The sequence below is a fragment of the Centroberyx affinis genome, unplaced genomic scaffold (genome assembly GCF_046629955.1).
Source record: "Centroberyx affinis isolate AG114_WGS23_722 - 3 ecotype Tasmania unplaced genomic scaffold, CSIRO-AGI_Caff_v1 ptg006185l_1, whole genome shotgun sequence".
Taxonomy (NCBI): domain Eukaryota; kingdom Metazoa; phylum Chordata; class Actinopteri; order Beryciformes; family Berycidae; genus Centroberyx; species Centroberyx affinis.
In genome coordinates, this window is record NW_027283138.1 from 1,303 (window position 1) to 26,478 (window position 25,176).

Below are 25,176 nucleotides of genomic sequence, written 5' to 3' on the forward strand. Positions count from 1 at the left end.
TCAGTGATCATCAAGGCAAACAACCGCAAATATTGACATAAAAATGTGTTTTTCCCTTAAAAACACTACCCTATAACTTACAAAGGTTTGATACTAGTTGCTATTGTGTGTAGGCCTACTATAAATTAAGTAACATTTATGTCAACCTAAATTGGAGGACAAACTATTCCGCAAATAAAATATAAAGGTTGGTAAACTGATTCTCAAACTCTGGAAAAAAAAACCATTATGGATCACAGCCTTGGGTTAGGGTTAGGGTACGGGTTAAAAGCACTGAAGTATTATATCATTATACAGTATATCTAGTCGAAAGACAGAGCTGCGCAGCGCTGCGCAAAGGAAGTTACACTTTGATGTCCCTGAACACCTCCCATTCTCACACCATTCCCACAATCCACCGCGGTCCTTCGCATTTAGATCTGAGCTGTAAGTGTCAAATCCAAGGTGAGTAGTGCGATTTAATACAAACGCGAATAAATATTGGACTTTGTCATATTTTCCATTATTGCAGACACAAAAGATTACTTGTGCATTTCAGTAGTTAATAAATGATGGTTTATCGAAGCTCAACAAATGACAGAGGATATGATCTGAGGGCCTAATCAGGACTGCTAATGTTAGCCTAGCTTGCTAGCGGTTGTTGTGTCAAGTTAGATGAAGAAAGCTAACAGTTAGCTAGCAGTTAGCTTCGGACGTTATGTTGCCAAAATCAAATGGTGACCTTGTGTAACGTTGGTCTGTAATTGCAGTGTTTGGCTTCAGTTTCTAACTTGAATGGTAATAAAGTCGTTAAAGTATCACTGCATTTAGTGTTTAGTACGAGGTAGGTCTACATGAAACGACGGTAGCTACCTTAAAAAGTTAGCTAAACTCCTGTAACCAAAGTGTTGTCTTGTAGGCTGTATAGTTGTAGTTAACCAGGATTTTCAGAGCAGAATACGACTAAAATGTTTAAACACCAAGTAAATAACTGGGTGAAGTACTCTGCCCCTAAATACACTGGACGTCAGACTCTGCATCTCCCACCAGTATGATGCACTGCCTGCAGCACAGCTTGCTGATGAGAAACTAACAGTCTGTCATCCTCTGGCAGCATGGCACTGCACCGGTTATTCCAGCTGTCCTCCCTGCTGCGCTCCGCGGTCACCGTGACACTGCGCAGGAACATCGGCATTTCTGCTGTCCTCTTCAACCGGGCCAAGGACCTCGACCCTGTCCAGAAACTGTTCCTGGACAAGATCCGCGACTACAACACCAAGAGCAAGTCAGTAGCCACCATGATGACTTATAATGACAATTGTGATATAATACCTAAGATATAAGTGTGTAATAACCCCAGCAGTTTGAATGCAGTTGTACCCCAGTGTTGCAGGTCATATGTGCTAGCACGGACTATCACTTACTCTCTTCCTAGTCTCAAGCCCAATAGTCCTATAGTCTGACACTGTGATACATCAGTCTGGTTGAAAACTGACTCTTGAATCTGAAGGATTGCGTTTACCAGAGAAGTGAATTTTAGTTCTTCAGCTTTGTTTTGTTGGGCACCGAACTTGAGGTCATCAGCTTCCTCTGCCCAAATCCTACCCATAACTATTAGTGGGTAAAGTAGTAAAACTCTCCTCAGGCCAGTCCAAACAGGTAACCTTGCTCTGTCCAGGATAACCTCCAGATATTTGGCTCAGATGTCATGTCTGATCGATAGTGTGTTTGGAGTCCAAATATGGCATCTCCTTTTCTCTTCCTCCCTCATCATCACCATCACCCCTGTCTCTCTCTCATCATTTGACGCTGTATGTCTCCTCGCAGGTCCTCAGGTGGCATCGTGGATGCAGGCCCTGCCTACCAGAAGAACGTGTCTGAAGAGATGGCCAAACTGCAAAGACTATACGGCGGAGGAGACCTCACCAAGTTCCCCAACTTCAAATTCCCTGGTCAGTGGCCGAAAGTTGTAGAAAGTGACTTAGATTACACATGTCCCCCCCCCCTCCTGTTTGTGTCTGTTCCTTATTATTTGCAATTAAAACGACAGACAAACCTGAGCAGCATGACAACATGGAGAGCTGAGCTTAATTTCCTCTCCAGAGTGCAAGGGGCAGAAAATGCCTCCAGATCAGAGATGCACTTATTTCCCCTGGTTGCAGTAAATGAGCTTTTTTAGCCAGCCTACTCACTTTTTTGGCTGCAAAAAACAAAGTAGTCGAAATGTACCTTTTTATCGAAAGACTGTAAAATTAGAGAGGTAAAGGAATTATTGAAATTGATTATTGAAATAATTATCGATTCGAAACTGACACATCCAAACACATTTATAATCCTATTTTTAGAGCCAAGGGTTTAACATTGACCTTGGCTTACTGGTAGATTGAGGAATGAAAGGCCCAGATAAAACATTTCATAATTACACAAGTCCCAGTTGATCATGGACATTCAAATCAACTATTGTTCTTATGTCATGCAGTTTTATCAGCAAGTGTTGGAATCCTCTACAACTGGATGTGCTTGTAATACCATGCCCTCCTTTTTTTCTTTTTTCTTTTTTCTTTTTTTTTTAATTAAGTGACTTTCAGTGATTCTTTGTTTTCACTTGATTTCACAGTTCCCCTTTATAAATATGTACTTCTTTGCCATTGGAGTGATGCACTGTGATTCAGGTCTTTGTTTAGGCACTGCAGTGTCTATAAATAGAGTGGAGATGGCGAGACAGCTCAAAGCAAGATGATTTCCTTGTTCTGATTGAAAGCGGTCCATGGGCTGGCTGTGTCTGAGCTTCACACTGTTTTTTGATGAAGCTGCTACCAGCTAGTTGCTATAAATTGCTCCAGTCTTTGTCTGGATTTCAACTCTAATCTCATTGCACTTTGTAACATTTAAGAAAAGCACTGTGCAAATATAGTTATTATTATATTGTGTTCAGAGATGATTTGTTTCAAAATCTCTTGCCCTCAGTAGTTTGTGTTAATTCTAGGCTCACTGGAAAGTGTTGCCACCAACTGTCACTCATATTCCTCTTTTCTTTTTTTTCCTTTCAGAGCCCAAGCTTGACGAAGTGGCGAAGTAAATGCTATCCATGTTGTATGTCTCCTACCTGTCACCAATATGTTGTATTTAATAAAATGATATTGGATTGAACAGTGACGGACTGGTTGTCAATCGAGCTGCTCCACCCTGATTGTGACCGTACAGTCTGGTGACAAAATCCAATCTTCTCATCTTACCCAATCATTTGGCGAGGCCGCTCACACACCTTTCTAAATGCGGCACAGATCAGAGGTTTGTGCCCAGACGACAGCATGCTGAAACGGCTTGCATGAGCACCTAATATTAGCTGGTGCCTCTGTTATAAAAAATACTTCGACTTCATCTCCATAGTAACATAATTTGCAGGAAAATGGTCATTTATGTGTGTTTGAATTCCTGAGGCAACCTGTAATTGTTGGATGGGAGTTGCACTCCCATTTATTTAGTTCTACCTTTTATTAATGCAGTATTCCCACAATTTGAACATTATTTTTTAGATCAAATTGAAGAATCCAAGTTTATTTCCATGAATGAGGCCATAATACTCCACCAAGTGTCATGTTATGTAGTGTCCAGAATGTCCAGTAACCCTGAGTGGCATGGTGAGGCTTAGTATAAATCAGTAGTTCTCAATCCTGGTCCCACAGCCCTGCTGGTTTTCTAGTCTAGCTGGTAGTTAATAACATTCACCTAGTGGAATCAGGGTTGAATGGGACACCAGGTTAATGTATTCAGCTCATTTAACCTGATAGCTACACAAGTCTTACAGATTGTGAGGTCAAGCTCCGGAAATGTACCAACAATAGCTCATTGTGACAAGCAGCAACATAACTGAGTTTGATAACAATGGAGAGCTATAAGCTACATTAGGGCATTGAGTTTACGGGTTAAATCCCCATATCCACTCATTCAGAGTATGTTTTGATAGCCAACGAGAACAATTTATGGTGTGATGCTGTTGTCAACACAGGACCTAAATGCATTTGTGGATTTGGGGCGGCTGGTTTGAATCCCTCGGTCCTAGTAACTGGAGGATTAAAAAAAAAAAAAAACATTCCCTTTGAGGTGAGAGAGAGCAGAGGCCTGTGTTACTTAAGAACTTGCTCTTTCATCAGCTTAGTTATACAGGCACTCACTCAACAACAGATATTTAACAGTGTAACATTTATTCAAAGGTTGAACCCTGACTCTTGTGCACCTCAAATTCATATGTTAACTACTTCTGTGGGAAGAGAGCTTAAGAGTCTTACCTGTTGGGAGTTGTCAACAGATGGTGTTTTGATATGTTTCAGCATTTGGAAATGTGTGTGATGATGTGCACATGAAACAGACACAGTTCATAGTTGAAAAGCAAGAATTAGGCCATAACAATTTATTATGTCTGCTTTAGAGCCCTATGAAACGGCCAATTAACTTGTGACACAACTGTCATTGACTGTCAGTAGCCTGCTTGATCTGATTGATTTAGTGCAATTAATCATTACTCTACTTAATCAGATTGACAGGCGGGGTCATACTAATGATAACTGCTTCTCAGTTTGTTACTGGTGCTGTAATAATGATCACAATAAAGGAAGGCCCAATGTTTTTTAATAGAAAACCTTTTATTACTGATACATCATTCAAATAAAACTCTCAACAATCCATTCACACACTGTCTAAAAACAGACACTCCATTTGATAAACATTGATAAACAGTGGCACAAAAATATAAAGACAGAAAAAGTAAGGCAAATTCTTTACAAAAAACAGTGATCCATAGATAAATATGACAGACAAATTAAAAAGGCACAAGGTATATAAAAAGACCATGCAGGCACGTTAGGGCGGAATGGGGTTGGTCTCAATCGGCTAGAGTGGCTTCCTTTTCTCCTGGACTGGGTTTCCCTAATTGCATGTTGGTGCCAAGATCACGGCCTGACGATCTCAGTGGCGATGTGGTCGTGGGAAACCGCGCCCCAGTGTAATAGAGGACAAAACATTGGCAGATGGCTGATACTGAGGTAAACGGCATTTGTTTGTGAGTAGATTTGAAAACTGCTATGCAACTGAGATGCTTTTCCCTATGGCTTTAAGGTAATGACACTCACAGAGAATGGCTGTTCCCCTTGTATCACATAGTATAATCAAAGTTTATGAGTATAATTCCCCTAAATGAAACGGTCAGTCTTTGGTAAAAGAACACATAGGTAGTTAATACATTTGGCCTGCAGAGGGAGGAAACAAGCAAAGTGTGTAGAAACCTCTAGTTGAGCGATAGGCAACTGTGTGCTATGGACGGCCGAGACATGCACAATTCCTTCCAACCAAGCGCGACAGCAGGTGATTTCACTGATCAGTTCCTCCTCTCTGGAAGAAGATGTGCTAATCAGTGAAACCTCCTGGTTTGTCTTAGGTTGGAATAAAAACCTGCAGACTCTCAACCCTCCATGGCACACGGCTGCCCGTCCCTGCTGTACTCCCTGGACCATCCAGAAATGATCAAGTGGAATTTCAACATCTCACCACCAGGGGGGAGCAGAGTGCCATGTAACTGTACTTAATCCCATATGAACAGAACACGTCAATGGCAGGAGCTGCCCACACCACAAAGCAAGAGGATAAGAAGCCTTGCAGAATTGTTTGTCGCTACCCATCCGAAGGAGTGGTAGAGGAAAAAAGATTGAAATTAGTGTTGTGTCTGCACTGGGCAAAGAAGAGCTCCTTATGAGTCCAGAAAAAAACAAGAATCCAGTGTTGGCACCTTATCACAAGCGTGATATATTTTCAAAGGAAGGCCAGCTTCTCAGAGCATGAAAGACTGGGTGTGTTTGAAATCCTGGGGCTGCGGGAGAGAAACAGAGAGAGATATTTCATCAGTATTTGCATTGAATCGTATTCCAGTCTAAAACTTACCACAGTTTGCAATCTCGCAATCATTTCCAGAATTATGGTTCTCAATAATGGCTTGGGGTGACAGTGTTATGATTTCAATCAGAAACGCAGCAACGTTCATTAGGTAATGTGTGAGCCGCTCATGCTTAAGTCAGCGTTTTGCTTGTGTCACCGCTCAGTGTCCATCAAGGAACATGAAAGAGAGACAGAGGGAGAGGAAAGGAGGAGATACAGAGAGGGAGAGAGTAAAAAAAACAACCACTCACTTCTTGGGGTGGAGGGATGTAGTTGACATTGGACCTGAAAGACAAAGACATCATAAGCGCATCAGACAGTTTGACACCAGCACAAAGAAGAGAAGAAACACGAGGCGGACAGCTGTATCCTGAGTCATATCTTGCCCTGTATAAATAATGCACATCATACATGGCAACCCTCCCATTGGGTAAAGACGAAAGCCTGCTTCTCTGAACCCTGAACGGCTGAGCGGAACAGTATTAAGCTGGAGAGAGTGATGCGTGAGGAAATTGTAGTTCAGTGTTCGAGACGGGACATTCGATAAACCCAACAGTCCCAGTTCCAGTTCAGGACACAGGCACAAATGTACCCGCTCACACACACAAACACACACACAGAGACAACATCTTCTCAAGGCAGTCACTATCTAACTACTCCTTCGCTTGTCTGTCTCTTTGCACCTCATCTGTCCGGTGGCCTGTCTAAGCGTCACACTCACATGTCCTCAGTTCTGTGCAGGGTTTGGCTGCTGATGTGGGCTGCACCATGACACTGGGAGATCCAAAATGACCTGTAGGGGTCAATGGTCAGTTTTGATGACTTCAAAAAAAAGGTTCAATAACGGGGCTTGATTAGGATTCACACTGCACACCATGCTTCTTATGGGGGTTACTAACGGTGACGCTGTGCAGACCATGCAGCCAATCATGAATCATGATGCAGGAGAATTCTGGTCAGAGCCAATCGAAATGTCGGGGTGAGCGGGTCAAGTGGTGAGCCAATCACATGCAGCAATTCAAAACCCCTACATATTAATTCATATTTTTTTTCGATTGCGCAAGAGGCCGCTGTAACCTGGAAGGTCTCTCGCAAGTTCGATCCCAGCAGCTGCCTATGTCCTGCTGAAGTGTCCTTGAGCAAGACACTGAACCTTCCATAACCGTTCTCAAGTGGTTACGCTCATATCTTACCAGCGGGTCTTTGGTCTGGTTATGGGGAAAGCATCTTCATCCTCTTCATCTACGTCTGGTGTTCCCCAAGGTTCGATCTTAAGTCCCTTATTGTTCTCTATCTACATTTTGTTTCAGGTAACATCATTCGTAATATATCCCCCTCCATAGCTATGCAGACGATACACTGCTATATGTTCCCATAAAAAACAGCTTCTTTTGTGTCTTCTTTCATTCAATCCTAAAAACATACATTTATAAACTTGCTTTTCCTTATTTTTTATGTTATCATTCTCTCATCATCATTTTCTCTCTCGTATCATTTTCTTGTCGATTGTTTTTTTTATTATTTGTTTATTTTATTATTACTGTTAAGGTTTGGTTGTTTTTATTGTTTTCCTCTGCTGTTCTGTGAAGCACTGCAACTGTTTCGAATAGTTCTCTATAAATAAAGTTTATAAGAGTAGGTAAGGTTAGCTAAATGACTAAGCACTTCAAGTGTCATGTTACACTCTGCGTAATAAGGAAGTTGTTTCTCTGAGACACATTTATCTGTACACATTTCACCAGAGGCATTAGAGTGGTGGGACAGCTAAGGTGGTTCAGTGTTTTGCTCAAGGACATTTCAACAGGAGTGAACTCAGTGGTTTTTGCAGGCACCTAAAGTCTCAGTGACAACCAGCCCAACCTGCTGCACAGTTGCTTTTGCACAGATTCCCTGTCTCTTCCCTAGCCACTGTCATATCTGAGGAAAAGCTAAAACTGAACCCTGGTCAGTGTCTAGGGTGATGACAGTCATCCCCCTAAGATCCCCTTGACCATTCCATTCACTCTACTAAAGGCAGAGCTACATCCTAGATCTGTGTTCCTACTCTATTAACGTGTGCCTACTATTGGTGCATCAGAAATCATGTCGCATTGTCTCCGAGTCTTTGTGAAGAAGCCTGTTCTATAAATAGGAAGTTGACACTGACAGCTCCAGTTAGCTCAGTGGGATAAGCGTCAGACTTTAACCTAGACAAAGAGCTTTTGCATCGGCTTCAAGGAGAGTTCCACAATGACTCTGCATCTAATGCTGCCCAATAATAAGACAATAATCTAATAACTTAAAGTCAAGCAAGTTAGAGAAGTCGCATGAGGACACACATTTATCTCTCTGCGTTTTCTGGCTTAATAGCCAGTCTGGCATCAAAGCATCATAACGCCCACTCTTGTGTTTTTGTAGAACAGGCAGTTATATTAGGAGCTGTCTGTAAATGCAGTGTACATTGGTCCACTCCACCACCACCCCCCCACCCCACCCCTCCTTAGGCGACCAACTTCTCATTCTTGAATCCTTTCCATCTCCAAGTAATCCATTTCAAATTACCCGTCCCATCTGTGTAATTGCCTGTAATTCTTTCTACTGCCAATATTTTGTTCCTTACTGATTAACAGCCAATAATTATTACATAATTATGTACTAATCTAGCGGAGTAGAGAATATTTCTCCTTCTTTGATTGTCGGTATTGTTCCTCCATCTGTGTGGCTTAATTTTGATGGGACTTCAACAGATGTGCATCTGGTCGGAAATGACATAAAAAAAAAAAACCCTTTCCCAAGGTTTGTGCATCTGTTGGCGCCCATCACTGATGAGTAGAAACACAGGCGCTGCTGTGGCTCAACCCCACACACACACACACACACACACACAGCTGTCACTCTATACAGTCCTGACTCAGCACACAGACGCAGACACGCAGTCTAATGTGCAACAACAACCCCCCCTCCCCCACCCCTCGGCCAACCACACTGCACTGTATACAATATTAGCGTGCTCCTGTGTTGGTTCACATCAATGTTAATGTAATCACAGAGCTCTTACCTTCCTCTGTGCCCTGTTGATGGATGGGTTGGGAGGACAATGGAAGAGAAAGGAGGAGGAACGTCACTTTTTCAAGAAGGTAAAAAAGCAAAATCCTGTTCATGCAATATGTAAGCAGACACTGTATCTATCGGATAAAACTCACGGCTGAAGAACCCGTTCCGGTGCAAGAGGTATCCCCCACATCCACAGATGGCGACCAACAGACAAACCACCACCACCGCCGCCGCCACGGCCGCAACATTAATGTCCTCTGGAAGTGGGAGGGAGGAGGGAAGAAGGAGGAGGGAGGGGTGGTGGGGTGAGACAGGTGGGAAAGGCGAGACTGAGTTATGATCGTTTTTTCATAACGAGGAGGAAGACAGATGGAGAGAAACACCCCTTTTCCTGTTTCATGTGATTGGATTTGTGCTATTGAGTGCAGGGAGATACATTTCAATCCATCATACAGGGAGATAAAGGGGGCATTGACTCCAGTGATGGCAGTGATGGAGCGGTAAATAAAAAAGAAAGTGGGGAAACTTTGAACTCCAGTCCAGCCTTGTCATCATAAGGTGAACAAGCATCGACATCAACAGAAACAAAAGACAATATTTTAAAACAACATTTTTTTTCTTCATGCAACCTACCTCAGTCTGATCCCAGTTACTATAATATTTTCTGTGAATTTATGACTTTCACTCCAAAGTGAGATATTCACTGTTTGGAAAATATGACACCTACTCCAAACACCAAAATGATTGCTGGCATGAAAGTAAAGCTGTCAACCTTTAGACACAAAATAGTGATACTTTAGAGGATGTAATCATTTGTTTCTTTTTTTAATCTGAAGCAGAAAACATTTTGGTCCCCAAATGTATATATATATATATATAGTATATATAGCATTTTGGAATAAAACCATTCAATTCATAGCAAAGCTTTTTATCAGCCTATAAAAGTGAGTACACTCCATTTCATAATTTAGAAGGTGGGTAAAAGAAGTTTTTCCCCTCCACTGCATCCCTGATTTTCTCCCGTGTTGAAAGGTGTGGGGCAAGAGGGAAGATAAAATGTGGACAGGCACACACGCACGCGCACTTACCTATCGTCATGCGGTTGCCCTCACACATCTTGGACGGTCCCACCCCGTTAGAGGCCAGACAGCTGTACTGACCGGTGTCCTCTTTGGCTACCGCCTTAAACTCCTGCAGGAGACAAACAGAAGGAAGAAGAGATGGAAACATACGTGAGGGGTTGGTTGTTTTTTATTCTTCTGTACTATCCATGGAATTATGTTTTTTTAAAATGTTTGCCTGAAGAATGCCGTGGAACGCTTTCTTTTTCCATGAAGTAACCGCAAACCAAAGAGCACCTTCAACACATTCCTTCACACACCAAAACCCAGCAGAAGCATCTCTATCTTCTCTTCTCTACACACTCCTTCCTTCCCTTCCCCTCCCCTCCCCTCCCCTCCCACTCTCTCTCTCACCAGCACTCCGGTGTGTGCGTTGATTTGATAGGTGGCGTTGGCGTGGCGCGGGGGGCTGATGGGCTCTTTGTCCTTGTACCAGGAGTACGTGGCGGGGGGGATGCTCTGCTGGTCCCTACAGCGCAGCTGCACCACTGAGCCCGTCACCGCCGAACTGGGGATTTCACACAACGGGGTTTGTGGGGGCACTGGGGGAGGGTAAAAAGAAGAGAGAAATACAATCAACTTAGGTGACAGATGTGTGGGTTTGTCACATAGCAGTGGCAGAGACTGTAGTTTTTTTTAGTTTGTCTCAAATCTATGCTCTTGACATTTCAGCCCTCGTTCTTCACAGAGTCTTTGCGGGTCGTACCCAGGACTTTGAGCGTGACGTTGGTCTCTCCCAGGCTGACCGAGTCGAAGGGAGCACTGATCTCACAGCGGTACTCCCCCGCGTCCTTCTGGGTCACCCTGCGCAGCGTCACTGTCGCCCCGTCGATGGACGCCCGCCCTTCAAAGGGACCTGGGAGAGAGGACAGAAGGTCAGTATGAGGAGAAGAAAATGTCTTGAATGACAGACAGAATGGCGTTGTGGTGTTCGTGAGACAGTTCTTTAATCCTGTCTTTACCCAGCCCATTCAGGGACTCAAACCAGCAGCCTCCTCATCACTAGCCCGCTCCTCTAACCTTTAGGATACATTTTAGAGAAGGTTGAGGTGTCACATGAAATGTAAGCAACAATAATGCTTACTGAGCGCAATAATTTGACATTCTGTTCTTGTTCCAATGCAATTTGTTCTAATATTGTTTTCAGATTAACCACCATGTATTATTAAATTTATCCAATGGGTAACCCTAACCCTTAAACCTAACCCTATACTAAGCCTAACCCTAAATCCCAAGAGGTCAGATAATTTCCTCAACCTACAGAGGAGCATGTAATCCTTCAACTGAAGTTAAAATGTGAAAGTCACCAAAATTTGGACTTACAAGGTTTTCACACAGCAGCAATGAATAAGCAATGCTACAACAGAAAAAAAAAAGCAAAGTTGTGTTCTTTGTGGTGGTTTCCAAGAATAGATTTCAAGCTGCAGGGGTTAGTTTCAGAGCGGTGTTGCTTCATACCAGCATTTATTTCATATCACACAAATTACAACACATTAGGGCCATCAGCTCTTTCAAAGAACTAGCCTGATGAGGGGAAAGCTGTGATTCTGTATTCATTTCCCCTTCAGTCATGAGTTGTCAATGAAGGGGAGGAGACGGGTCAAAGAGGGATTTTTAAGTCTTGACATATTTGTATATTTGACTATTTATCTTTTACTATGGACTTTGATACTCACAAAATAAATATCCTTGATCTGACTATCTATAAGGGGTAACGGTGGTGTACTCTGCAGCATCCTTGAAATTCTGGGGTGAAGAACTAAACCTGTCATGTTTCTTATAGATGGACTTGTTGGTGTTTCTGGCTTTTAAAAATATCTCTTCCTCTATTTGTATTTTATGGATGATGATGCATATTTATTCTTTGTTGACATGTATTGTTATGCTTTACCTTTGTGTATATGGTTACTAGTATGGCTTCTTCTAGACTGATTAGTGGTGCAGGTTGCTGAGTGGCAAACTGTGTGCACTGCCCCTTCTCCTCAGCTGTTGATGATTAGGACAGCTATATAGTGTCACTACTATCTCTGTCCATTCTTGACTCTGATGGAGATGCAGTAGCATTGAAACGTTAAGTCTTTGCACCTTCCATAAAAGGCTAAACTGTGTGTGCTCCAGTGGATCTTTTCTTTATATGTGAAAAAATATTCAGACTTAACTGTGCTTTCCATTAATTAGACCGACCAGGTTAAAGCTATGATTCATTATTTATTTCACCCATTAACCTCACATTACTCATGAAGGAGAGATGTAGATGAAAGGTAGGAGACTTAAAGAAGGATTTTAAGCCATTACACTTTTGAAACATGAATTGTGCAATAGTAGGGATGGTCCAATATCTTGAACCTTTTATAAACCAATATAAGCATTGCTTTCTCGCCATATTTTGGTGCGGTTTTCTCTTACAGGCACGGCCAAGTGTCCTGTGTGGCAAACCCCACCCATCTGGCACTCCAAGCAGATTAAACCAAATGCTGGACCAACTTTGTGACCCGGGGCTGTTGACTCAGAGGGATAAAGAGAGGTGGCCACGGCTTTCCTCACCTCTGAATTGTCCGTCATAGTAAACAAAGGAAACGTCTTTCCCCTTCTTCTTCCACTCGATGCGCGGGTTCTGGTCTCTCTCTGTGCGGAACATGCAGGACAGCACCGCATCTGGTTGGGAGAACAGAGAGAGGGAATTCGACTGATGACTTATACACATGGGACTTTTTTACTGCTGGGTCTGTTTGACTTTAAAAGCTTATTGTACCATTGAGAATTTGACAGAAGCATCAGAACTTTCTCCCTCACCTGAATACTCGCGCACCTCCACCTTGTGTCTGTTGCTCGACACAGTAACAGGAACAGAAGGGGAACCTGGTAGGGATGGAGGTGGAGGGGTGGGGGAGTCAAGAGGAAGAGAAACAAGAAAAGAGGAGGCGAGAGCACAGGAGAGAGAAAAAAAAGAAAAGAGAAAGAGGGGTGAGAGCAGTTCAGGACGTAATATCGCTTGTCATCCATTAGGGGGCAAGGTGAATTGGTAAAGTGCTTCATGTTGCCCGCCAACTGCAAGAGGAGAATGCTTAATGGCCGTCTTCGGTCCGCCTCGCTTTACTCTGAGGCGGACACAGCAGACTGAGGCTTTCTCGGTCAGATCTGAGGTAAAGGCGGGATTACCCCCCCCCCTCCCCTCCTGCTTTAATCCTACGTTAAGGAGCAGCCCGCCGTATGGCTGTTTAAGGTTAGGTTAGGGCAAGGTCGCCAACCATCTTGCCTAGATTAACCGGAGGTGGATGATGTATGGACGGCTTTAGGAAAGAGGGGCAGACGGGTCCCTGTCCCTGTCCGTGTCTCCGCCGCCTGCCTGTCACTGATATCCAAACAGGAACGGGAAGCCGGAGCCTTTCCTGAGAGCTGATTGGTTCAGGGGTCGGATTATTGTTTGGTCTTCCTGTTGTTCTCTGCAGGTCATCCATGGGAGCGGCCCATCCGAGGAGGGAGTAGATTGGACACACACACACACACACACACACACACACACACACACACACACACACACACACACACACACACACACACACACACACACACAAGTGACAAATGCTCACTGCTGTTTGAAAACCTAACATCTCCCAAAAGTAAGTTTTACACGACTTAAATGAGAAAAAAACCTAGATTTTCAGATGGAACACCGTGCATCTTTGAAATTACATAATAAATGTTGAATGGACCTCATGGGTCCTCACTTAGCACATTAAGGGCTACGAAAAACTTGGAAGTGAATATCGAAGATGTGAAGAAACTTCTAAATTGGCGTAGTGAGGTTGTCGCAGGAGAGAGAGCCTTCGTCAGCCTCTACACTCCTCTTAAAAGCAAAAAGCACTGACCTAACGACCCCCCCCCCCCCCCCCACCAGCACACACACACACACACACACACACACTATTTATTTTTCCTGCCATTGTCTCTGTAAATACACAGATTAAAATCTCACAATTATAAACTTAAAAATAGGTCTGATGTCATTTTGCTAACGTAAAACTCAAATACATGACTTAGGAACTGTCATCAATGGCAATCATTCTTCGATGTGTGTCACATTTACAAAGTTACCGTCAGCTCGCTGGGTTCCTGTTTGTCATTCTACATCCTGTGTGAGTTTATTGTTATTGAATGACTAGGAACTTCAGCCGTTTCCCCCCTTGTGAAGGGCAGGGCTGCAAGAATGGAGGCCAGGCTGAGACAAAGGGCAGCAGGGAGGAACCGGAAGTGTGGATGGAATAGAACAGGAAGGCAGCCATGTTGGATGGCCATAAAAACCCAGCATGGAGGTTGCAATCAGACCCAAAGTTCACTGGAACCTTAATGCCCAAAACCAAGGTAAAATATAAGCAAGATCCCCTTTTGGTATTTAAATAACAGCCTATAGAATAGAGATTATATTTTCCAAATGCAGCATCATGCAGTCATGCAAGTTTTTTTTCCTTCTTTTTTTACATGAAAAGCTTTTACCGAAGTTGGCTCAATTTCCACCAGTTTCTCTCCCTCAAACTTGTGCGTTAAGTGAATGAAAAATGTAGACTCTCCCTCCCGACACTCTCTCTCTCTTGCCGTCACTTTGCCATGTGTTAATTTGTACCAGTGTAACAGGATTATTGCCGCGGCCTTGGCGGCGTGTTCCTCAACACCCTCCGAGGAGCATTGTCTCTCTAAAGGATGAATGTATGTGCTACTTGTTTACCTTTGGGTATTTGATGTTGAATCCAAAATTACATTCAGTCAAATTATGCTCATTCTATTTCTGTGACAAACGCATTAAAATGACCACTGGCAAAACACACCAGAGGATGTGTTTGAGCACAGACTGGAACAGCATCAGTGTTTTCCCCAGGAATATGTATATAAACATAAACTGTATGTTTATTAAGATATGGACCTGCCAATTGGGAGTTCAAATTGGAATTTTAAGTTACATGGAAATACATTTCAAAGAGCTTATTTTATATATGGAAGTACTTTTCAAGATTCTGTTTTTTTCCTTACCAAGATGGTGTTGTGTGTTGTAAATGTTGCTAAAGAGGCCTTTCCACCAGGTGAAGCACCTGTGCAGTATGTGTCATTCCCTTACCATGTCTAGAGTGTATTGGCCAGCGAAGGTGGCTCTGATCTGCTCCACCACTTGGGGCTGGTCGGGGAAGAACCTCTCCAGAACTCCGGGTCGGGCCAGTTCCTGTTGGACCTTCTTGGTTCCAGCCAGATGGGTGCCGATGTCTGGACACTTCACAGCCAGAGAGCGCTCCATCAGCAGGCGGGCTTCCCAAGTCTACACCAAACATGAATTATATGTCAGAAATGATCCATAGTTGAATTGATAGGAAGGAAGGAAGGAAGGAAGGAAGGAATGAAGGAAGGAAATTAAAAATACTTAAGACTACTAATTAAGCAACAGTTACAGCAAATCAGTAATTAAGGGTTGGCAGTTGTTTTGAATCTTACAGTATGCAAGCAGAGATCACAGTTGTCATGATACAAATCAATAAAACCAGGCATCTTGCAAATATTTAAAACGAATTGGAAACTATGACTTGTTAAATGTTGCTGTGCTGTGACACTGTTCTGGGAGAAAGAAAATTAAATGAGAAAAAAGGTTTTATATGATAATTCAGACCTTATCAGTGAACTTATGTGGTAGTCTTATATTTAGAACTGCAGAAACTATAAGAATGTCAGCTGTGATACATTATTGCAGTTATTCAATGTGTGTTGAATATATTTAAAAATAATACCACAGAACTTCATTGAAAAGATCTGGAATGCCACGCAAATATTATTATCATTAAATTCAGTGGTCCCCAAAGTCATGGAATTCTTACATTCTCTGTTTTCATAAAGGAATCTACTTGCTTCTGAAAATAAATGCATGCAAAACATTTCCTTGGAAAATGTTTACGATCGCAATTACCATCTCTCTCCCAATCCACCTCATTAGCATAACCGGTTATGTTTCAAGTGCCTCTTGTTTCTCATTCTTCACTTCAGTATTCACTAGCATCAATAAAATAACATCAAACAGCATCACCAAAAAGCTAAAAGATATCATCATTTGTACAAGCAGTTTGCTCTTTTGTCTGAGATGCAAATTTCTCATTGAGTGATGATTTTGTTGATATCTGTATTGTCATCAGCAATTGTTTTCTTCACAGACAGCATCCTCAGGAAATTACTGTATTTCAATGTCCAGTCAAACAGGTCCCAGCTCTTTCACTTGGAGCTCAGCTGCCAATTGCCTCTCAGATGGTGTTTGTTTATGCTGGTATTTCCTTTATTTTGGCAATGACCTGAGCTCTATAACATAATTTTACTACTCCCCATAATGCAAAATCCCTTTTTCATTGATGGATTTTTGCCTAAAACGGTGAACCCAATGACCCCCATCTCAGATAATCTTCTGGCCTAGACTAGGAAGGCCAAAATTAATTGACAACCGGGTTTTATAGGCAGGCTGGATCACAATTTGTGGCTGCCCAAATTGTGTTTGACACATGCAATCTAAACAAGCAGATGATCCTATCTATGCACACAGCTAGCTACTTTTTATTAATAAACCGCAGTTTATGAAAGCTCATCAGTTGACTGTCCCAAAATCATGACCAGTAAATACATAAAACAACATAACTGTTAATGTGACACAAATATTGGTGAATATTAAAATTATATCTGACCTGTTCTTTGTAGTTGTTTGGCACGTAGCCATAACGGTAGTACACAACAGCTACCTCCAGCCCATCTCTGCAGAGAGAGAGAGAGAGGAAGGAGTGAAGGAAGTGGTTAGGGTTAGGGTTACATTTCTTTTAAACCTCAGCAGGTTTAAAAGAAGTGTCAGATGTTATAGGATGACGGAATGGTTAGAAAACATTGCTGTAAGGCTCAAAACCTGTGACCAGTTGCTCTGCGAAAGAATGTGTTGGTAGTGGGTGACCAGCAAACAGGTTCTGATTTAGCCATCTCTATACCGCAATCTTAGCTCCCTCCCATTTGTAATTCAATTATGTATTTTTCACAGCTGTTAAAATAAAAGCATACTCACACAAACATTTTTTTGTCCCCGTTAAGATATCCTGTTTTTACCACATCCTCAAACTTTCTTCGTATAACAGGAATGTCTCTGCACAGAAAGAAGAAAAGTTGCTTTCCTTATCCTAAGTCTAAAATGTTCTTATATACTGTTGCTGTTCAGAATAAGTTGTAAGAAGGGCTGGTTCAATCCCTAATTCTATTAACAAGTTGCCAGGTACAACAACTTAACATTTAAAATCCATTGCCCTTACCTTTTCCAAAGTTCATTCTCAATGCAACGATGACTAAGTTTGCTAATTTGGACATCCTCAACCAGAAACATAAATACTGCCCTGAAGAGAGAGAATCAAGTTTAAAAACATGTTTGTTACATTACATTATCATTTAGTCAATGAAGCAATCAATCGGGTTTAGTTAGGTAATGCATTTCCTACTGTACATGCACATCAAAATTGAATAATTAGAAAAAAGAAATTACTTTGGCCTGATAAAATGCAGCCATACATAGCACATTAAATGTATCACTTCTAGAAATCAAGAAAAACAAACAAAGACATCATCATGAAATCATCAAATCAGGAAATCATCAACTTAGAGACTTAGACTTGGTCTATTTTAATGTGAGCCTCCCCATACCATGTTATCAGCTGAAGCCTACAATACTTCATAGCTATGAGATGTTCAACCTTTCTGAACAATTTTGATACACTGGTGTCAGATATGTTGCTCTGTACCATCACTACACTTACTTCTGTTGTCCATAGAGCTCCCAGGCCTTGGCTAATGCTCTGACTACTGCAGCAAGCGTGTTGTTGTCGGGAACATGCTGGCTCTCCTCCAGCAGGCCAACCAACCTCAGGATGTGCCTGATGGGAAACACAACATTTTACCATTCAGTTTTGCATGAGATTGGACAGCCCACAGTATGGAGTTTGGTTCCTTATCTCTACCACTAGTATAAATGGAAATCAAACCCCACTGATGACACAAGAGTGTAGTACACCGGGTGAATTGATGGAGAATGAGGGGACGGCATTCCCTTTTGTAAACAGAAATTTAATGCATCGTAATAGCTGAATATTTGAGGTAAATGTAATAGAAAGATACACTTTATCTGCTCATCATCCCCTTGGTTAAATTTCAACAAATTGCCAACCAGTAGTACCAAACCACTTCTACAAAAGCACATCCTAGAGTACCTGTGGACCACAGGGAGGAGGCCAGTGACACCAAAACTACCAGCTGAGATTGTGTTGATCTCCATCTGCTTCAGAGAACAAGTCCCATCCTCTCTCTGGTTTGGCATGTAGTCGGACCGGTTCACACCCAACACAATGGACTGGAAAGAATAAACAGAATTCACATGCAATTCCAAATCTCACAAAAAAGAAAAACAGACGCAAGTTGCGGGTTGTGGCCAGCGATTTTTCTGACCATTAGAGGGCGACGGGAACTGTAACACATTTGTATATAACACACAGCAAAGCCACTGGAATACAGAGGCATACGAAGGACAACTGGAAGAATAAATGCGAACAGCTAAGCTAAACGTAGCCTACCTGCTGAGAAGTCTTGCCAGCTACCAGCTTTGCCAGAACTTTCTCCCATTGAAGGTTACATGTCCAAGTGAAGTGGTAGGCAAGTTTACTAGTTTAACAAGTTTAAAAAATTAAAATAAAAAATAAAAAATGGCGAATAATCTAATTAAAGCTGCACTAAGTGGTTTTCCAACCACTAGAGGGTGACAGAAACCGCAACACATTTGTAAATAAACCACAGCAAAGCTGCTGGACTACGGAAGGCCCAAAGGACAAACCTCACGAAGGACCATGCATAAAGGCTACTAGCTAAGCTACCAACGGAGAAATGACGCCGGTTACCAGTTATCGGTTATCACTTTGCCAGGTTTTCTCCCGCTGAACATGTTACATGCCCCACAATGACAAGTGAAGGGGTAGGTAGCAAGTTTGCTAGTTGAACAAGTTTACTCGCTCGCTTCATCGATTCTGCAATTACAAGAATTGTTTTCAGGAACGGGAGGGGGAGAGGGCCGCTTTTAAACAGCGAGGGAGGAGCAATGAAGCATGTCGGTAATCATCCTCCATTTTACACTGAATATATATATGGTTATTGGTTACTGTGTGAATCATTGGCTTCCAAGATATAACTGCTGCCGCGCATCATTACGCACGGAAAACATGGTGTCCGGATCTTGAGAAACGTGCATTCAGCTAAAAAGGAACATCATGACCTCGGCGGCATCTTTACATTTCCCATAAGGAGATGATGCAGCCGCTGCGTTATCACAGGAAACACGCCTTACAATCGACTGATAAAGGATAGGGCTAAGTCCATGTGCCAACCAGCGTAGCGACCTGTCCATATATTTTTTTTTAAAACATTACGCATTACTTTCGAAATGAAATCTAAATGACCACATATACTAGGCTATATTGGGCTTGCCAGGTAGCTGAGAATCTGTAGTTTCAGGTGCAAAAAATGCATCTCTCTAGCTCAAACTATTGAGACACAATAATGTTTCAAAGACAACATGATATTTTGGTATCGCCTGCGACACTGTGGCTTTAAGAGGCTTTTACTATTGGCGAAGCATCTGAAGAATAATGCCATAGTGAAAATAACATGGCACACACTTATGGCCCGTAGTGCTGACATAGTGCATCCTGAGAAAATACTACCAGTGCATGTCATAGTGAAATATGCAATTTTCACTCTTCACTTTTTTTCTATGGCTACTGAAAATACTATGTGACCAGTACTTTCACATTCCAGTCACAGTCTTAAAAAAATCATATATGTTACTCCTACCTGAGTCCTGCCTTCTCGCTGAACTTGTCTGTAAATGTCAAACAGCTTAGCTGTGAAGTCGTCCGCCTGGACAGTACTGTGAAGTGGAAAAACATCATATTATGCACTTTTTTCATTCCGTCGCTGTTGGAATCGATTTCTGTTAAATCTCAATATAAATTAAATTTGGCAAAACATAAAAAGCATAAAGGGTCTCGTTGACTGTTATCCTTTTTCTATTAGACCCGATGCACATTCTGGCCAGTGAACACAATTTTGCACTACACTCTCACACACCAAAAAAAGATCCTTCTATATTGCAACCGCTTCGTTTTGTGTCCTCCGTATACATCATCTCTGATTCTATAGAAGTTTTACCTGCACACTATGTTGTGGCTGTGCATTTTTTCAGTCCTGTGTGATGCAAAACTGCCTCCACTGGCCGGAATTTGCACGGAGACTAATGGAAAAGGCAGACTTCACAGTCAAGACCTTCAAGGCTAATCCATGTCCAAGATAGTCCTGACATCATCATTCCCTCTCTAGTAGCCTACCTAGCGAGAGCCTCCTCCAGAAAGCCTGGGTCCTGGCTGATCTTGTCCACCAGCGTGTTGAAGTGAGTCTGCACTGCCAGAGCCTGGTGGAACACAGCTTTGGGCACAGGCGTGGGGAAGAGTGTGAATGGAGCGTAGGTCACCACCTGAAACCACAGCACACATGTATTTCACCACTGCCTTTACAGCCAAAAACATGACGAGCATCGCATCAGTGCATTATAATTGTTCAAGAACTGAAGAGTTTCGTCCCAAAAGGAGAGGAAATTGACACTGGTGTATTGGGTTTTTTTCAGCATCTATGTTTTTTTTAAATATAATTTATTTTTAACAGTGGACATCAGGTTTTTATCAGCACTCTCAAGTACCACCACTGTTATAAACAAGAATAAGCAGAAACATCTTTGGACATATTGACCTGACTTGGTGTCACTATGAATCACTCACGACAAACCTTACCTCAGATGAATCGGGTGTCTCCACGGTCCTCATCACAACCCCATGTTGAAGAGCAAATTCTTTTGCTTCCTTCGCCAAAGCCTTCAGTCTCTCAGGATTTCTCATCAACCCTTGTAGCATTTCATCTGTAGCCATTCCCACCCAGCAAAATGCGCCGAAAAGATACTGAAACTAGAACTAATTAGCATCCTTATATAGGCTACGTTCACTTTTGATTCAAAGTGAAACATCAAGCCAATGAAAAGAAGGCCATTTAAGGACTTCCTCCATGTATAGTTTTGGTTTTGAAAATAAAGTTGTAAAAATGCCTTTCATATCGAAACCTATACAAACGACAGCTGATTTTCTGTAATAAATTACCTATTTATTTAACTAATAAAACCTTTTTGTCATGCGAGCAAAACTGAAACAATATTGCCAGTGTATATACTATTATACAAAACTTCAAAGAGCAAATCAACACTAGATCACAGGGCAGACAGACTTGTTGCACTGCTCTATAGGTTGAAACCACAGAACTTGAATGGATTCAACTTTCAAGCTGCAGTTTCTGACACACAGCTGAACACCAGCTTTGTCATCACCGGACAGAACTGAGTCCATCCAAACTCCGTTCTGCGGCGTTTACATTGATATACAGGACTGTGCAAAAGTCTTTTGCAGAGTCAATATGAGCTAGTATTAGGCATTGTGTTGATTGATCTTAGATATGTAGGCCTATACATCGAACTTTCATGTATGCCTATGCTAATTAATTCATATTGAACTGTGTTCATCTTATGTGCGTGGATGTGGCAGTGTATGGCAGTTACGTCTTCATGGTAGCCTAATTCAGAAAATTCTATAATTTGAACGAAAATGTAGCATTTAACTTTTTTTTCTAAATCATCTTTTCTCTAAAGAAAAGTAGATCAGCCCAAAAGAAATTACGTTCCTTCCCGTCGTCGCTCTTAATGTAATGTAGTCGCGGGTTCTCCGTTATTTTTTGCAATTCCCAGAGAGTAAATGATGATGCCGAATGGCTCCCTCACGCTAACAGCGGATTTGCGTGCGGCGTGCGTGCGCCCCAGAAGACAACTCAGGAAGTCGTTCCCCGGCTGTGTTCCGCCAGCTGAAATAAGAATAAGACCTCCGGTACTATTTTTTTCAGAATAAGAGCGTAATTTCTAGAAATCCGCAACACTCAAATGTTGACAAAAAAAAATGTGTGTTTGCACACAAAAACAAATAATTAAGCAAAAAAAAATGCAACTATACAACATCTGCGATGTTTTTCCATGATAAGAATTGTTGTAATCATTTAGTTGAAGGTTCCCCTCTACATTTAAAGTCGAGATGAAATGAAAAATGCATTTTTAACCCTTTTAGATCACATCCCCAGTCATACTGTGCACCTATTTAACAATATATGCCAAAAAAAAATACAAAAAATCTATTTCTTTGTATTCTTATATCAAAATCCAATCATGTTTTCTTCCTGTAAAACAAAATATGCTGTGTGCTTACTAAGCATGAACCAACCAATTTCAACCAATAATATCATGACATCCACCCATCAATCATTCTTCAACCTGGTGTGTGTGGAGCCAATAGTCCTCTGTAGCTCCGTTTCTCTCTGTAGCTCTGTACCGCGCTAAACTCTAGCCCCGCCCACTGTTTAGCGGTCCAATCAAATGCGAAGGATTTGATTTAAATCCCTCTTGTAACTGTACACCGCTCAAATATTCCGTTTCACTGGGAAATACGTCACAGTACAGAAGCTAAAGACGCCCTAACCTCCGTTTCAGTGGGACTTTAAAGAGAGAGATTGGGCATTTTGGGACCTACATACGATACACAGATTACAGTTTTTTCTGATTGCTTAGGCACTATCTTTGAAACTATAGGCTATTTTTGTAAAACTCTACACATTAACCACAAAACCTTACACCAAACCAGCAAAACATTATACATCTCTTGCAAAAGCAAACAATTCTTGCAAAACTCTTCAAACTCTTTTTTTCTCAAAATGTTCTACAGTAACACTCCTCAAACAACAAAAGCGCAGTAGAAGAAAACAAAAACATTTGTGTAAACACAAATCACTGCTTTACACTCAGTTTGCAATTTACACACTTCTAGCAACACTGTAAACTTATGGCCAGATAGATATTTTTATCTGTTCTGTTCTGTTTCTAGCACAAATGTTTTTGTTTTCTTCTACTGTGTTTTTGTTGTTTGAGGAGTGTTACTGTAGAACATTTTGAGAAAAAAAACAAAAAACTTTTTCCCCTTATTTGTATTTATAGTGTGTTATGTTTGGAATACACATCCATATTTGACACATTTGGATACCTGTGTGTATGTGTGTTTACTACATGTATGACAAAACCTTATTGCGAACTGCTATGCCCTGCACACAGAAAAAGCAAAAGCCACAAGTGTTTTTCATTTATACTATCAGTGCGTAGTTGGTGCTTCGTGTGCTTATTCAAATGATTTTGTTTGTGTGAACTGTATTGACGCAAAAACCCAATTTTTTAAAAGAGTTTGAAGAGTTTTGCAAGAATTGTTTGCTTTTGCAAGAGATGTATAATGTTTTGCTGGTTTGGTGTAAGGTTTGGTGGTTAGTGTGTAGAGCTTTGCAAAAATAGCCTATAGTTTCAACGATAGTGCCTAAGCATTCAGAAAAATCTGTAAGTCATTCAGTTGTGATTTGATTTTCATTCAATACATTATAGCTGTAATTACTTGGAAATGTACTATTCTTACAATGTATTTACCTGGTAAATAGGCAGTATGTGACTGTAAAAGCAAGTGTTATCAAACATTGCTTGAGAAAAATAAGCAGAGACATCTTTGGACATCACCTGACCTGGTGTCACTCTGAATCACTTATTTGTAAATAAGAACCTTACCTCTGACGAATTGGGTGTCTCATTGGTCCGAAATAAAACCCCATGTTGAAGAGCAAATTCTTTTGCTTCAGTAGCCAAATCCTTCAATCTCTCAGGATTTATCATCAACCCTCGTAGAATTTCATTTGTTGCCATTACAGCTCTGCCTTCAGTCTCCAGTAAATGGACTAACAGAGATGTGAGCCTCCCACATAAGTAGTCTGAGTAACTTAACAAGTTTGACTAGTTCACTGTATGCAACTCATAGTCCCTACACTCTAGGGACTGCAAATTCTGGTCAATGAAGGCAGTTTTGCACCACTCTTTAAAAGAAGAAGCTGCAGCACGTAGTGCTGGAACCCTTTTGTATTTGCTGGAATTCTTCTTCCTTCTTTATTTCTTTTTCTCCGCTAAAAGTATCTGCAGCTCAGAAACTGTAAGTCCTACAGCAACCATATTTGGCAGGTGGGCTCCTAAGGCGCACCGCTACTCAGGCAAGGCAGCCCATGCACATTGGCCAGATGGTGGCGCTATAACAAGCAACCTTACATTTTGGCCAATAACTTCTGAACCGTGTGTCGTAGACTGAAAATTCTTGTGTTCCTAGATTCTTTGGAAGGTGTCGAGTCCAACCCATATATCACTTTCAATGTCCACCATATTGCATTGTGTGTATGCGTGTTTACTACATGTATGACAAAACTTTATTGCAAACTGCTATGCCCTGCACACAGAAAAAGCAAAAGCCACAAGTGTTTTTCATTTATACTATCAGTGTGTAGTTGGTGCTTCGTGTGTTTATTCAAATGATGGTTTGTGTGTACTGTATTGACGCAAAAACCCAATTTTTTAAAAGAGTTTGAAGAGTTTTGCAAGAATTGTTTGCTTTTGCAAGAGATGTATAATGTTTTGCTGGGTTGGTGTAAGGTTTGGTGGTTAATGTGTAGAGTTTTACAAAAATAGCCTATAGTTTCAAAGATAGGGCCTAAGCAATCAGAAAAAACTGTAATGGTTTCAGAGATGGTGCTTCAAGAAACTGTTAGTGTTTAAGCATTCAGAAAACTGTACTGTAAAACTGTAAACACTACACAGGTCACCTTTCTTTTTTTTTTCTTTTTTTTTTGGAATCTACAGTTTGCACACTTTATTTCGTCCCAATGTTTATGTACTTTTCCACTGATTCTGTGCCGGTTGACAAAGTTTCTCTTGTCTGTGCATCATATTCATTTCTTTTTTTTTTTTCTTGGTGCAAAAACAAAACAGCAGTGATTTTACAGATACAACAATGATTGAAACAGGGATAACAAGGGCAGACAATGAACAAACAACAGGATGACATATAACACTTGACATGGTACA

The 25,176-nt window shown here is 41.5% G+C and overlaps 3 protein-coding genes across 3 annotated transcripts; 1 reads left to right on the forward strand and 2 right to left on the reverse strand.

The window, feature by feature from the left end:
- The first annotated feature begins 379 nt into the window (after positions 1-379).
- atp5pf (ATP synthase peripheral stalk subunit F6) lies at positions 380-3,129 on the forward strand. Its single transcript, XM_071512243.1, has 4 exons — positions 380-444; positions 1,094-1,264; positions 1,807-1,931; positions 3,030-3,129. Exons 2-4 carry the CDS (start codon positions 1,095-1,097, stop codon positions 3,056-3,058), a joined length of 324 nt encoding a protein of 107 aa, XP_071368344.1. The 5' UTR covers positions 380-444; position 1,094; the 3' UTR covers positions 3,059-3,129.
- Positions 3,130-4,632: 1,503 nt separating this feature from the next.
- On the reverse strand, positions 4,633-12,914 carry jam2a (junctional adhesion molecule 2a). Its single transcript, XM_071512242.1, has 9 exons — positions 12,855-12,914; positions 12,606-12,716; positions 10,768-10,917; positions 10,416-10,603; positions 10,029-10,131; positions 9,090-9,197; positions 8,945-8,957; positions 6,159-6,192; positions 4,633-5,842 (listed from the first exon to the last, which is right to left on the reverse strand). Exons 2-9 carry the CDS (start codon positions 12,697-12,699, stop codon positions 5,804-5,806), a joined length of 729 nt encoding a protein of 242 aa, XP_071368343.1. The 5' UTR covers positions 12,700-12,716; positions 12,855-12,914; the 3' UTR covers positions 4,633-5,803.
- A 2,245-nt stretch (positions 12,915-15,159) lies between these two features.
- On the reverse strand, positions 15,160-21,073 carry LOC139638194 (glutathione synthetase-like). The gene is made up of 9 exons (XM_071512241.1): positions 20,942-21,073; positions 20,483-20,628; positions 19,950-20,025; positions 18,320-18,459; positions 17,870-17,986; positions 17,372-17,452; positions 17,131-17,208; positions 16,766-16,832; positions 15,160-15,366 (listed from the first exon to the last, which is right to left on the reverse strand). The coding sequence occupies exons 1-9, from the start codon at positions 21,059-21,061 to the stop codon at positions 15,160-15,162; spliced, it is 1,032 nt and encodes a 343-aa protein (XP_071368342.1). The 5' UTR covers positions 21,062-21,073.
- Positions 21,074-25,176: the final 4,103 nt, after the last annotated feature.